Source organism: Phacochoerus africanus, chromosome 4, assembly GCF_016906955.1.
Source record: "Phacochoerus africanus isolate WHEZ1 chromosome 4, ROS_Pafr_v1, whole genome shotgun sequence".
In the NCBI taxonomy this organism is placed as follows: Eukaryota; Metazoa; Chordata; class Mammalia; order Artiodactyla; family Suidae; genus Phacochoerus; species Phacochoerus africanus.
Window position 1 is genome coordinate 50,268,557 of NC_062547.1, and position 14,078 is coordinate 50,282,634.

Here is a 14,078-nt window from a genome sequence, read left to right on the forward strand (position 1 = left end):
CAGGAAGGGTAGGGTATTCACAGAGGGCCTGAAAAGCACACACCCGTATGGAAGCTTAACTGCATCTATGTTTTTGTGCTAAACCACCAGGGCTCTCCCACCGCAGGAATATCTTGCAGTCCACCTACCATCATCCTGACTGGGGATGCCAGTTCACCAGAAGGAGAGACCGACAAAAACCTGGTCAACAGGTACATCCTACGTCTCTGTGCTGTAAAGAGCAGTATTTCCTAGCATGTGGGGATTCGACAGCTCTTTGATACATCTTTTCTTCTTTCTGGATCATTCTGTTGATGAAATACAATCAAGCAGTTTTTCAAAATGGAAGAGAGAGCGCTTGGAATTTTCCACTATCTTTCCCTCTCCTACATTATTTTTTCGCTCCTGGATTTGGCTCTTTGCACTTTGCTGACCTTTAAAAAAAGCGCAAGTCATGGCAGCGGACTTTCCTATAATAGCTGCCAAGATGTTTGCAAACCAACCTGAAAGATATGAGTCTTTGACTGTAGATTCCTGCCTCTGGCCACCATGGGTCCTGTGTGGAAGATGGTCTGTTGGAAGGACCCAGCTCACACACACGGAGATGTTGCTGCCTTGGTTTTTTGTTTTTTGTGTGTGTGTGTGTGTGTGTGTGTGTGTGTGTGTTTGACATAAAAAGGAAGTAGTTTATGTAGAAAAATATATTTGATCACTAAAACTGCAAATAACAAAATGGAAAATAATTTATGACATTTGTGATAATAGTCAAATTCCCTTAGCATAGTAAGTACTCCTGAAAGTCAACTAGAAATAGATGAAAAAAAAAAAAACAGGTAAACAAGGTAAACAAGAAAAGACAATGAAATAAAAATCCCCAGTAAGTATAGGAAAACCTGCTTAACAGTTAAAGAGATATAAATTAGCCTTTTTTTGGGGGGGGGGGAGTTCCTGTCGTGGCTCAGCAGAAACAAATCTGACTAGGAACAATGAGGTTGCGGGTTCGATCCCTGGCCTTGTTCAGTGGGTAAAGGATCTGGCATTGCTGTGGCTGGGTATAGGCCAGCAGCTACAGCTCTGATTAGACCCCTAGCCTGGGAACCTGCGGGTGTGGCCCTAAAAAGACAAAAAAAATAAATACATGGATAAATTAGCCTTTTCTCACCTACCAGTCTGATAAATGTCAAAAATTTTGAAAACACCCATTTTGGCCAGGTGTCCTTGTAAACTTCCATACATAGTCAGTGGGATCACGCATGATAACAATCTCTCATTTTGAAATGTTACAATATTTGGGGAACTTTTAATTTGTGTACCATTGGTCTCAGCAATTCTCTAGAAGTTTGCCTTACAGACAATGTCTATACTGACATTCATGGTGCCCTTGTTTGGCTGTCTTGGTTTGACACACCACTAGCCTCTGCATTGGTCTAGCTGGAATGAGGTTGCCTGAGTGTAATTTCCAAAAGGTTATGAAGATAATTCTAACATAGATATATAGTGAGCCTGTGTCAAGGCTTATTTCACTCATTAACGAGAGGACCATCAGGATAACAAAACCAGTTCAACGGAGGATTCAAGAAATGGATATAGAATCATTGAGGAGGAAAAGAAAGCTGGAATGAGATTCAGTTAGATATAAAATAGTTTTATGTTTCACAGGGCAATGAAACCTTATATTTTATCTTTGCTCCCTAACAGAAATCATCTGCCTCTCTATCAGGCAATTATTCACATTTTATGAGTTTTCTGCATGTTAGATGGTCCCTCAGAGCCTGAGCCCTAATCCATAGTAAATAGTCAAAGTTACAAAAGGCAGTGGTTGGAAAACTTTAGCAAGCATCAGAATCACCTAGGGCGGGGGGCGGGAGGGGGGGCTTGTTCAGTCACAGCCAGTTGGGCCCCAGCCCCAGGGTTTCTGATCCTGTTGGTGGGTAAAGCCTGAGAATTTGCATTTCTAACAAATTCCCAAGCTTAGACAAGCTTCTAAGACGATGCTCTAGAATGACTTTGAAAGGATATACAGAGTTCCCATCATGGCGCAGCGGAAATGAATCTGACTAGCATCCATGAGGACGCAGGTTCGATCCCTGGCCTTGCTCAGTGGGTTAACGATCTGGCGTTGCCGTGAGCTGTGGTGTAGGTTACAGATGTGGTTCAGATCTGGCATTGCTGTGGCTGAGACATAGGCCTGAGACTACAGCTCCGATTGGACCCCTAGACTGGGAACCTCTGTATGTGGCCCTAAAGAAAAAAAAAAAAGGATATAGAGACATCCTTTGCCTACTTGCAAGCTGTGGATAAGTTTTCTTAACAAGATGACTCTGTTCTGTCTTTCAGAGCCCACAGTCCCCACAGGAGGCTTTCTCACCGACACTTGAAAGTTTCCACTGCTTCACTGACTTCTGTGGGTAAGGGCTAGGCTGATTTATCTTATTTCTCCAACCAGAGGTAGGGGTCCAGCTGAAGGAGTGTTTGAGTAGGAAGACTGGGGTCTGGCAGCTGGGCCAGGCTTGGCCCCTTTCCTTCTCCTGCTTCTCAGATAAGGTCATCCCTGCAAGGCCAACAGGGCAAAGTCGACCAGCCCTCTGTGTTTGAGCACAGAAGAGGTATAATATCTGATTTAATTTGCTTTGGTAAAAAGACAGGTCCAGGGCATGAAGAGGAAATTGAGGCAGTCAAAGAGAGACAGAACAGCTGGATGAGGCTCAATTCCAGGGCTCGGGGGGCAGAACCTTCTGCCTCCTTTAGAGAGGCCCACATCCAGGTAGGCTTGGTGGGCTTGGCTGTAAGGCTGGCTACCCCATTCCCCTACTCTTTTCCCAGGGGTATCTCAGCATCTGCTCTGGACCATTAGAATATGGATGTGGTACAGGCTTGGGCTCTGTCTTCATGTTGCATAGTCTATGAGGAGACTGAGAAGGGAACAGAATCAGGACACTGGATTGTAAGGCCCTTCACAAGAGTGTTAAGGAAACTGAGGCAAGAAGGGGACCAGTTCTGGCTAGAGATGGGGATTGTTGGGTAGGCCTTCCAGACAAGAGAATGTTTTGAGTTGTGCCTTAGAGAGCTATACAGATAGACAAGAGTGAGGAAGGGCCATCTAGGTGGAAGAAGCAATATGCTGGAGATCAGGAACCATAACAAAGCAACCAAATGCTTTGCTGTGTATATCAGTCAGGACTCTTTCAAATGATGGAAACACAATTTAAACTAGCTTATGCCAAAATACATACATACATACTTGCATGCATGCCAAAGAGTTCCCATCATGGCTCAGTGGAAACAAATCTGACTAGTATCCATGAGGACACGAGTTTGATCCCTGGCCTTGCTCAGTGGGTTAAAGATCCGGCAGTGCCATGAGCTGTGGTGTATGTCATAGATGTGGCTCAGATCCTGTGTTGCTGTGGCTGTGGCATAGCCTGGCAGCTGCAGCTCCAATTCAACCCCTAGCCTGGGAATTTCCATATGCTGTGGGTGCAGCCCTAAAAACAAACAAACAAACAAAAAAACGCAAAAAACCCCCACAAAAGCCAGGGTCTGTGTTTTCAGGGAGTGCTAAATCCAGGTACTCAGTTCGGGTCGTTACAATTATCCCACCCCATCTCCTGAATCTCTGCTTCTGTGCCTGGCTTTCTTCCTGGCAAATGGCTACCGGCACCTTATATCCCTTCAGTGGGAAGAGAATTTCTCCTCCCCATCGACCCAGCATAATTCTCAGAACTGCCTCTCACTGGCCTCGCATGGCCATTGCTGAGCCAATTACCCAGAGGTATTGAACTCACTGACTGGCCAAGGATGGTACATGGTTCCGTACTGGCACCAGAGAGGAGGTGGTGGTAGGGATAACCCTGTCCTCACTAACGTGATTGAGACTCAGATGAGTTTCACCCAGTGCAACTTGGGGAGCTAAGACCAGAAGCAGCAGGAAAGGAGGCTGCATAGTGGGGGCCATTCATCACCGGAGCTGTAAGGAGAAGAGCCTGTGGGATCAGCAAAAGTGGCTGAGCCTAGTTTGGCATCCGGACCTCACATTGGGGACCATGAGGCATCTTGGGGAGGTGAGGCAGGAGAACTGCATGGTCAGATATGGCTCCTAGGAGGGTCAATCTGATAGGCCATGGAGGATGGGATGAAGCTGATAGCCTGGAGGTGGAGGACCTACGAGGTGGTTGATGTAATTGTGCAGATGCGTTATAGCTGATGAGCAAGAATGGAGATGAGGCACAAGTGCCAGAGATATTTACAAGGTAAGTGATGATCAGGACTTGATGAGGCGTTGGTTGGATGTGGGGGGCGGGGGTGAGGAAGAGGGAGAAGGGGGGAGTGCTCCCAGTTTTCTGAGCAGCTGGGTGAGAGGTGGTATCACTCACCCAGGTAAAGCTCCCTGGAGAAGGGGCAGTCTGGGGGGGGGGGGGCGGGTGTGAAGGCACACTGTGAGTAGAGGGGACCAGGAGGTAAAGTGGCCATGGGATTGTGCCTTTGGCCCATGGTCTCTGGGCTACTCCCTTTATCCACACCTGTTAAGCTCACTAGCTCATTGAGGAAGTAGAGACTTGAGAGAAGAACACTAGGGGAGCAGATAGCAGGGGTGGGGGGGTGCAGGTTGGAGGGGGAAGGTGGTGAGGGGGGCAGGAGTGGGGGAGCTCCTGATGGCCCTCCCTAACAGCAGCATTTAGGACAGTACTGGGAACCTCGGTGGCTTCATGACCATTTGTGACAGAGGACCTGCCATAGGCACCAGCTACAAGCTGGAGGTGCCAGCCCTGCTGAGGAAGCCCTGTCTGTCCCCAGGAAGCCCTCTCCAGGGACAAGGTTTGACTGGCTGAGTCCACTCTGGGCAGCATCCCTGGGTTGAGCTGTGGGGGTTGGGGACAGGGCTGAGGCGGGGGACCCTGAGCTCACCCTCCCTCTGCAGACCCTGCAGGGCACATCATTGACCTGGTAAATGACCAGCTGCCAGACATCAGCATCTCAGAGGAGGACAAGAAGAAAAACCTGGCGCTGCTGGAGGAAGCCAAGTCGGTGAGTGAGCGGTTCCTGACCCGCCGTGGAAGGAAGTCCAGGAGCAGCCCTGGAGACTCCCCATCAGGTAGGATACAGGGGGGCCGCCCTGAGCCTCTCCAAGGGGGTGGGGGGTGGGGAGAGTCCGGCCCCAGCTGCAGTGGGAACCCTGCTTCCAAGGGGTGACCCTCGATGCACCTGTCCCCAGGCCTCCAGGCCCCGGGAGGACAAAGCCTCTTGGAAAAGGATCCTGTGACAAGAGTGCATCTCGCCCCATTTCAGAAGTTCTGAATTATGGACCCAAGTCTAGCCCAGAAAACTCTGCTTTTCATGTTTTGGGCCTGTGTATGTGACCATTGTGTCTTCCTGATTTGCCAAGAAGTGCCAGCCCATAAGAATACTCATGAACTTGACCTGGGCTCCCCTGGCCCTGAACCCTGCATGGAGAGGAACCCTGTGTGATGCTGTTGTGCACAGACTCCCAGATCACCCTGCATGGTTGGGATGTGTGTGGCCTCCCACTGTCCCCAGGAGGCCCTGCTCAATGGGCAGCTCCTCTGCAAAGGTCAGGAGAGGCCGGCCCTGGACTCCCCATCCCTGAGCTCCAGCTTTGGGCCCCGGGAAGGATCTAGGTATTGTAGGGAAGGGAAGGTGGGTTTTGGTGTCTTTATGGAATTTCTGGATTGGCTAGGCATATGGAGGTTCCCAGGATAGGGGTCTAATCAGAGCTATAGCTGCCGGCCTACACCCCGGTCACAGCAATGCAGGATCTGAGTCATCTGGGACCTACACCATAGCTCACAGCAATGCTGGATCCTTAACCCACTGAGCAAGGCAAGGGATCAAACCCACAACCTCATGGTTCCTAGTTGGATTTGTTTCTGCCATGCCACAACGGGAACTCCACTTTATTTTTTTGGCCATGCCTGTGGCATATAGAAGTTCTCAGTTCTCAGGCCAGGGACTAAACCCGCACCACAGTAGCAACTGGAGCCACAGCAGTGCAACACCTGATCCTTAACCCACCGAGTCACCTGGGAACTCTCAAAGTTACTCTTTTTCCTGAGCAAAAAATTGGGGGTAGTTAGACACTAAGTCTGAATGTACTTAGGAGGCAAGGGGCACATTTGAAATCAGGGCCATCCTGGCAAGTACAGGAGGTACAGCCTTGGAGCTGCACCTGCCAAACAATACCAGGTCCTCTGTTTCTAGAAGATGCTTTGGGGTCAAGCCAGGCAGATCTTTCCCAAATAACCCTGGTGCTCCTTCTGTTGCGCTGGCAGCAGGGAGGGGTTGGCTTGTGGTAGGAACCTTATGTGGTGTCCAGAATCCACCCTTGACCCCAAGAAGGCAAACCCAAGGAGGCAGTATTCAGGGCTCAGAGATACCTGAAAGGATGTCTGTTAGGCTGAAGTTCCGAACCTTCCTGAAGGCTGGCCAATTTGTCTGTCTCCACAGCTGTTTCCTCCAACCTTGGCCCTGGAGCGTCTTCTGCCTCCTCTCAGAGCAACTCACTGACTGTCCCCACAACGCCCGGTGAGGTCCAACCCCTTGGCATTTTCTCCCCTTGGGTGGTGGCTCAGCCCCTTCCCTGGCCCTGAGGACTCCCATCCGGCTATCTTCCCCTTCAGGAACCCTGTTTGGTCCCCTCCCTGGGGGCCTGGCTGGGGTGCCTCAGAGCTGGAGGATGTGCTTTCTTTGGGGGTTTTGGGGTGTCCATGGTGAGGACAGGGGGCACGGTTGTGAGAAGCAGGCTATGCCTGGGGCCCTCTGCCCAGAGAGGACCTGGAAAGAGGACCCCTGGGAGCTTAGTTACAAAGGCCTTTATTTGGCCACTCCTTGTGTTTTGATTGCTTCCCTTTCTTAGGCTGTATTGAGGGCTGTACCCTCAGCTCAGTCGGGGAAGGGGCAGAGAGAGCCACCTGCTCTAGTCAGAGCTACAGGGCAAGCTCAGGCTCGGACCAAGCAGGCTGGGTTCAAATCTCACCATGGACACTCCTAGCTGCCTGGCCTCCTTATGTGGTTTCCTTTTTCGTTCATTTGTGTTTTTTTTAGGGCCGCTCCTGCAGCATATGGAAATTCCCAGGCTAGGGGTCAATTGGAGCTGCAGCTGCCGGCCTGTGCCACAGCCACAGCAATGCCAGATCTGAGCCACATCTGTGACCTACACCACAGCCCATGGCAACCCCGGATCCTTAACCCACTGAGTGAGGCCAGGGATTGAACCCGTGTCCTCATGGATACTAGTCAGATTTGTTACCACTGAGCCATGACGGAAACTCCCTCGTATGGTTTCTGTGATGGTTAAGTAACAGCTCACTCCAGAACCTGGCATGTGAGAGGTATTCAACAAACTCTGCCTTTATTGGCCCCCAGGCCCAAGAGAGCGGAGGAGAACATTCTGGGGAGGTAGATGTGTTTTTACTAAAGGGGCAGCTGTGCGTCTGGGGTCTGGGCATCGCTCACCAGTGTCCGGGCCATTTTAGGTTTGGATGCATGCGGTGGCCCACAGTCCCCTCTGCCCGGAGCATCACCACAGGTAACGGGGCCCTGTGTAGGGTTTCTATGCCAACCAGTCTCTCTTACCCCTCCACACCTAGAGACCCCTCCATGATCCACAGGAGGTGAGGGGGTTGGGTGGGGGAGGCATTGACACCACTATAGGGGTATTTCAGTAGGAGATGGGGGCTCGTCATGTTACTGACTGACTCATATTTACTTTTTCCAGCAGAAGGGGGATGAGGCCGAAGTCTCTTCACCTCACCTTGGCGAGCCTGTGAGTTTGAGCTCTTCCCAGGTTGAATGATTTGAGTGAAGGAGACACAGTGTCCCAGAAGCCTAGGCTGCCCTGCGCAGCCTGTGAGTGGGTGCACGTGAGTGGAGGATAGAGGCTGAGGAAGCTGGAAGCTTCCTCTGCCCTAAGGTGACTGGACATCTGAGGTGGGGGGGGGGATGAGGAGGTGGGGTTCAGTGAGGATGACCGCCAGGGTGGACCTGTCCATAGCCCTACACCCATAGTCAGGCTACTGCCAGGGACCAGGGGGACATCTGGGCCCAGCAAAAACCAGGCAAGACTGCTGCTCTTGTGATAACTGCAGGAAAGCTCCAGCCCCTAGGTAAGACTCTTCTTAGGGTCAGCCTGGAAAAGCCACATCTTTGCTGAAAAGCAAAAGAAGGGCCCCATATCTGCTCAGAGCTAACAGCTCAAGGTGGTATCAAGGGCTGCATAGAAAACAGTCTCCTCTAGAACTGGGTCTAGAGTCCTCTGGGAGAGTTTCAGCTCATGCACAAGACAGCCACACAAACACCCAGAGAAGTCCACCTGTCCCTCACAAAGCAGATTTTCTCTGGAAAATGAAAGAAGAGTGCAGAATCTTAGCATTTCTGGATTGGTAAGATATTAGCTTTGCAAGAATCACCTTGTTCAGTGATCTGTTGTTATTATTATTATTATTTTGGCTTTTTAGGGCCGCTCCTGCAGCATATGGAAGTTTCCAGGCTAGGGGCCGAATCGGAGCTACAGATGCTGGCTTATACCACAGCCATAGCAACCCGGATCTGAGCTGCATCTGTGACCTACACCATAGTTCACGGCACTGCCAGATCCTTAACCCATTGAGCGAGGCCAGGGATCAAACCCTCAACCTCATGGTTCCTAGTTGGATTCGTTTCCACTGCGCCATGACCAGAACTCCCATAGCCTCTTATGGATCAAGGAACTCTCTGAGAAATTGTTGAAAGGTATAAATTCTCTTCTCAGAAAAGTATATACAACATGTAAACACACATGCACATTTGCATATCATTTCAGAGAGTTCACAAACCTGATGGGAGATCTGAGTCCCTAAGAGTTAAGGGCTGTGCCCGGAAGAGCCAGGATTAGACTCTGGGGCAACTGAGTCAAAGCCAAAACTTGTGACAGCCCCCAAAGCTGCCCTCTATTCCTCTGTCCTCTGCAGCTCCAAGCCCATGGGAAGTTCTTGGCAGGTTTTTTTGTTTGTTTGTTTGTTTGTTTTCTTTTTGGTCTTTTTAGGGCCATATCCGAGGCATATGGAGGTTCCCAGGCTAGGGGTTGCACTGGAGCTGTAGCCTCGGGCTTACGCCACAGCCACAACAACACCAGATCCGAGCCACATCTGCAACAGTACAGCTCACGGCAACGCCGGATCCTTAACCCATGGAGCGAGGCCAGGGGGTGAACCTGTATCCTCATGGATGCTAGTCAGATTCATTTCCACTGAGCCATGACAGGAACTCCTTTTAGCAGGTTTTGAATGGGAGGTCCCCTTGGCCTGTTTCATGATGCTCGGGCTTGTTTGTGGGCCCCCTTTCCTGGCTCAGACTTAACTGAGAATAACCCCCCTTCCATCTAGTCCACACCCCTCCAAGCCTTCACACCCCTACACACACACACACACACACACACACACACACACACACACACACACACACACACAGTGTCCGTGGGGGCAGAGGCTTCCCACAGTGGAAGCAGCATCTCCTATCTCCTCCCTAGCCTGCTTCTGGGGTCCCAGTTCTACCTTATCTCTTTCAGAATGTCCTCAAAGGGCTAGCTGACCGGAAGCAGAATGACCAGAGGAAAGTGTCTCAAGGCAGGCTGACCCCTTGCTCTCCCACAGTTGAGAAGTCCAAAGAGCTTGCAATAGAACAAAAGGAAAACTTCGATCCCCTCCAGCGCCCTGAGGCCATACCCAAGGGCCCGGCTTCTGGCACAGGCAGTGGTGGGAAAATGGCCCTGAACAGTCCCCAGCCTGGCCCTGCTGAGAGCGAGCTGGGGAAGCCGCTTCTGAAGACAGCCAAGGAAGGCAGCCCTCTGCCCAGAAGTCCAGCCCAGGGCACTGGAGGGCCAGCTCCCCAGGCCCCCCAGGGAAAAAGTACAGTTGGAGAGCCCACAGGGTCCAAGGTTGGCTCCAAAGCTGAGCTGTGGCCCCCAGTGTCCCGGCCACCCCTGCTTCGGGGGGTCTCCTGGGACAGCGGCCCCGAAGAACCCGGCCCCAGGCTGCAGAAAGTGCTTGCCAAGCTGCCACTGGCAGAGGAAGAGAAGCGTTTTTCAGGCAAAGCTGGCAGCAAGCTGGCCAAGGCGCCTGGACTCAAAGACTTTCAGATACAAGTGCAGCCTGTGAGGATGCAGAAGCTTACCAAACTCCGTGAGGTGGGTTCCTGGGGGCCTGCTGGGTGGGGCGTGCAATTGGGTCCCCAACCCGGGCTGAGGATCTCTGGGTGAGGGCATCTCTGGCCCGAATGTGGGCCTTGAGGCACCCTGAAATTCCCCACCCTGATAAACCAGGCCCACTGGGCTGCATGTCCTTCGTAAACATCATCTTTGGATCCTTTTACTCTGCTTACTTGAGTGGGGCCACCTGGGATATAGCTGCCGTGCACAGTCACATTTCGAGGGGAAGGTGGGTATGTGGAGGGCATGTGGGCCTTCAGTCCTGGCTGTTTCCCCTCAACCCCCAGCCAGTGCTGGTGGCTTATGAACAAGAAGCCTTTTTTTTTTTGCTTTTTTTCTTTTTTAGGGCCATACCCGCAGCATACGGAAGTTCCCAGGCTAGGGGTTGAATCAGAGCTGCAACTGCTGGCCTACACCACAATGCCAGATTCAAGCCACATCTGTGACCTACCACAGCTCACAGCAACCCAAGATTCTTAACCCACTGAGCAAGGCCAGGGATCAAACCCTCGTCCTCAGGGATACTAGTCGGGTTAGGTGTCGAATTGGAGCTATAGCTGCCAGTGTACACCACAGCCACAGCAACGCTGGATCCTTAACCCACTGGGAAAGGCCAGGGATTGAACCCTCATCCTCATGGATACTAGTTGGGTTCGTTACTGCTGAGCCACCACGGGAACTCCCTAACAAAAAGCCTTTGATGGAGCACCTTGTTGTGTCAAGGACGGGGCAAGAATGGAATGGCTTTTCCTTCTGTCATGCCCTGAGCTTTCCTTCCTAATGCCTGTTAACAAAGGGCCTCAAGTCCATCCAAGGTTAAACATCCAAGTTTTAACCAGTCCATCCAAGCAGCCATGAGAGGCTGCTCCCCTTGGGGTGAATTTCTTCCAGCATTCATGATATTCCCAGCTTTCACTGGCCATCAAACCCAGCCCCGTGTTGACTTATAGGGCTGCTCCCCTGCACAGGAAATGACTGGGGAGGGTTCAGGGATGTTGGAGAGAGAGCCCAGGGGGTGAGGAAACAAAGAGGTTAACAGGACAAAGAAATCTTTATCTTTCCCCAGAGGGTGAACCCAGGCCGTGGGTCAAGGCAGCCGGGACACCGCAGGGTGCAGCCTGGTGCCCCCACAGCTGGAGCTGGACAAGGCTCTCCTCCAGAGGGGCGTGGGACAGGGAAGGAAAAGAGGCACTTGAGAGTGAAGAGCAAGTGCAGGGGGGTCTACACCAGCCGGAGATTCCAATGCTGGCCATTGTCCTGTTCAGAAACTTTCTGAGTTAGAGGCTCTGGGGGAGCTGGGGCCTGGTGGCTGCTGAGCTTAACATCATTTTACATAAAAAGCCCACCCAGCCAGGAAGACCTCACTAACTAGGGAGCCAGCACAGCCTGGAAGGGCCACCCCTGCTGGGCCTCAGCCCCAGACCCCTGGAGGAAGTGATGCCAAGGGGATCAGACATTTGCCTTCACGGGCCTCTGGTGTAGGAGGTCCGGCCCGGGTGACAGGTCACACCCACACCCCTGCAAGTTTCTTTCTGCAACAACAAAAAAAATGTCACAGAGAACCTAGAGGCCTGGAGGCTCCATCCCACTAGCCACTGCCCCACATCTGACCGTAACCCTCCCTACCTCTCTCCCAAGTCAGGGTGCTGAGAGTTGCCTGGCTGTGGGCCTCTGGCTTGCTAAGGAAACAGGTAAAGGACTCTGGCTGTGACTTCCATGTGAGCCAGAGCTCCCTCTGCTGGCCCCTTTCCACCTTTACCCAGGTGGTAAAACACCCAAGTGGCCTCTGCTTACAGGGATGCTGAAAATCCCCTTAGAAACGCAAGTCACAGGGACAGGGAGGTCTGTCAGGCATTTCCACTTGGGGGAGCTGGTCTGGTGCTGATGGGAGGCTTGGAGCAGGTGTGAGCCTCCCTGTGCCACAAGCCTGCAGTCAGTGTCCCCATCTCCCCGCAGCTCTGCCAGCTGAGGCCCCAGGCATGAGTGGCCGCTGGCTGGCTGCCTTGGGGTAGCAATCTTCGGGTCTCATTTGTCTGGAGACTTTAACTACTCAAGAGGTTGCCATCACGGGTCACTGAGCAACTGGGGACAGGGGAGGTCACACGTCCCGAAAGTGGGTGCTCACTGCCCAGAACTCCAAGGCAGGACGCTCCAGCCAGCTCGGAGCACAGCCATGAGATCCCAAAGATTGTTTCCATCTTTGGCTGCTCCGTACACACCCAGGGGACCCTCCTGTCCTCAGAGCCCTGGGCTCTGCTTCTGTTTGTCCTCCAGTCCTCAGCCCTGAGGCCCGTTTAAAAAGCCAGTCATGCCCAGGGCCATTCCTGACCTGAGGAATGGGGCACGGTTCAATCGTGGGGTTTATGCACCTTTACAGGCTGGGAGAGGAGTGGTCCTCCTCCTATGTCAGTGACTGTCCACGCCCCCCAGTGCCTCCCCCTGGGACTGAGTGTTCACAGAGCCATAGACAGAAGCGAGAGAAGAGTCCAGCCGGAGGTCACCATCTAAAATTCTGTCTTTCTCTTGCAAAAAGGAACACATCCTGTTAAGAAACCAGAACTTAGTGGGGCTCAAGCTTCCAGACCTCAGTGAAGCGGCTGAGCAGGAAAAAGGTAGGTGGGAGCCAGGAGATGCTCTCCTCAGGCTCTGGCTGGATTCATTTTCTCCAGATCAAAGAAGATGAATGTGTAAACACTGGACTTCCTGGCAGGACTTTTGTCCGTCCAGTGGCGAGCGTGGGCCAGACGCAGAGCAGGCCCTAGGTAAATATTTGCAGATGGATGAATGAATGAATCAGATCGTGTTTCCTGCCCACTCAAAGAACCTCTAAATGTGTCTCCTTCCAACCAGCCCCTCTTCTGGACCCGGCCATCCCTCCCTCAGCCTTGTTAGCACCTAGAGGATCTGGAAGGGTAACCCGGGCCTGAACTTCTGCTGCTTCCTTTTCCTCTCACACCCAGGAAGTCACCCAAATAGAGCAGTTCCTCTTTCTGAGACATCCGAGTCATCTCTTGCTTTCTAATCTGCTGTCACCACAAAGTCCAGACCCCAGCCCTTCCCCTCTGGTGACCACAAGGCCCTACCCACCCACTTGCCAGATTCATCTTGAGAAAGTAGGATTTGGGATAAGCAACGATGTCCTGCTGTAAGCACAGGGATCTATATCCCATCACTTGTGATAGAACATGAAAAAGAATGTATGTATATGTATAACTGGGTCCCTGTGCTGTACAGCAGAAATTGACAGAACCTTGTTAATCAACTATAATAAAATTTTTCTTTTCTTTTTTTTGGTCTTTTTGCCATTTCTAGGGCCACTCCTGCAGCATATGGAGGTTCCCAGGCTAGGGGTCTAATCGGAGTTGTAGCCGCCGGCCTACTCCAGAGCCACAGCCATGCCAGATCCGAGCTGCATCTGCAACCTACACCACAGCTCATGGCAACGCCGGATCCTTAACCCACTGAGCAAGGCCAAGGATTGAACCCGCAACCTCATGGTTCCTAGTCGGATGCATTAACCACTGCACCACAACAGGAACTCCAAACATTTTTTAAAAATAAGAACAAAAACCATTCCTCTAAAAAAAAAAACAGGATTTGAGGTCTCTCCCCTCCCTTCCATCCTAACCCCCATCTCCTGACTCCCCTCTCCTGATGGCTTACACTATTTGTGGTCAGTCTTAAGCACAGAAGCCTTCTGCTTAAGGATTATTGGGTGGCTGTGTCTAGGGTACCACCAACCACATTCAAAGCCCCTGGTCTGAAATGAGGTAACTAACACCTACCTGTTCAACACTGACAAGAAGAGTCCCAGAAGTAAAATTTCTAATAATTTTTAAAAGCCCTAATTAAAAAAAGTCATCTTTATATGAAATCTTTGGAAAAATATGATATACTTCTC

The 14,078-nt window shown here is 51.6% G+C and overlaps 1 protein-coding gene across 13 annotated transcripts in view; it reads left to right on the forward strand.

The window, feature by feature from the left end:
• Positions 1-14,078, forward strand: part of IRAG1 (inositol 1,4,5-triphosphate receptor associated 1) — a 145,934-nt gene that overhangs the window by 71,653 nt on the left and 60,203 nt on the right. For 6 of the 13 annotated variants that reach the window (XM_047776283.1, XM_047776288.1, XM_047776291.1 and 3 more), the window contains 9 exons: positions 91-191; positions 2,317-2,387; positions 4,717-4,794; positions 4,898-5,071; positions 6,442-6,519; positions 7,470-7,522; positions 7,712-7,759; positions 9,539-10,156; positions 12,711-12,789. In XM_047776283.1, the coding sequence (XP_047632239.1) occupies positions 91-191; positions 2,317-2,387; positions 4,717-4,794; positions 4,898-5,071; positions 6,442-6,519; positions 7,470-7,522; positions 7,712-7,759; positions 9,539-10,156; positions 12,711-12,789 (1,300 nt within the window). The remainder of the gene's footprint in view (positions 1-90; positions 192-2,316; positions 2,388-4,716; positions 4,795-4,897; positions 5,072-6,441; positions 6,520-7,469; positions 7,523-7,711; positions 7,760-9,538; positions 10,157-12,710; positions 12,790-14,078) is intronic. The other 7 variants (XM_047776286.1, XM_047776293.1, XM_047776295.1 and 4 more) reach the window with 3 other exon arrangements.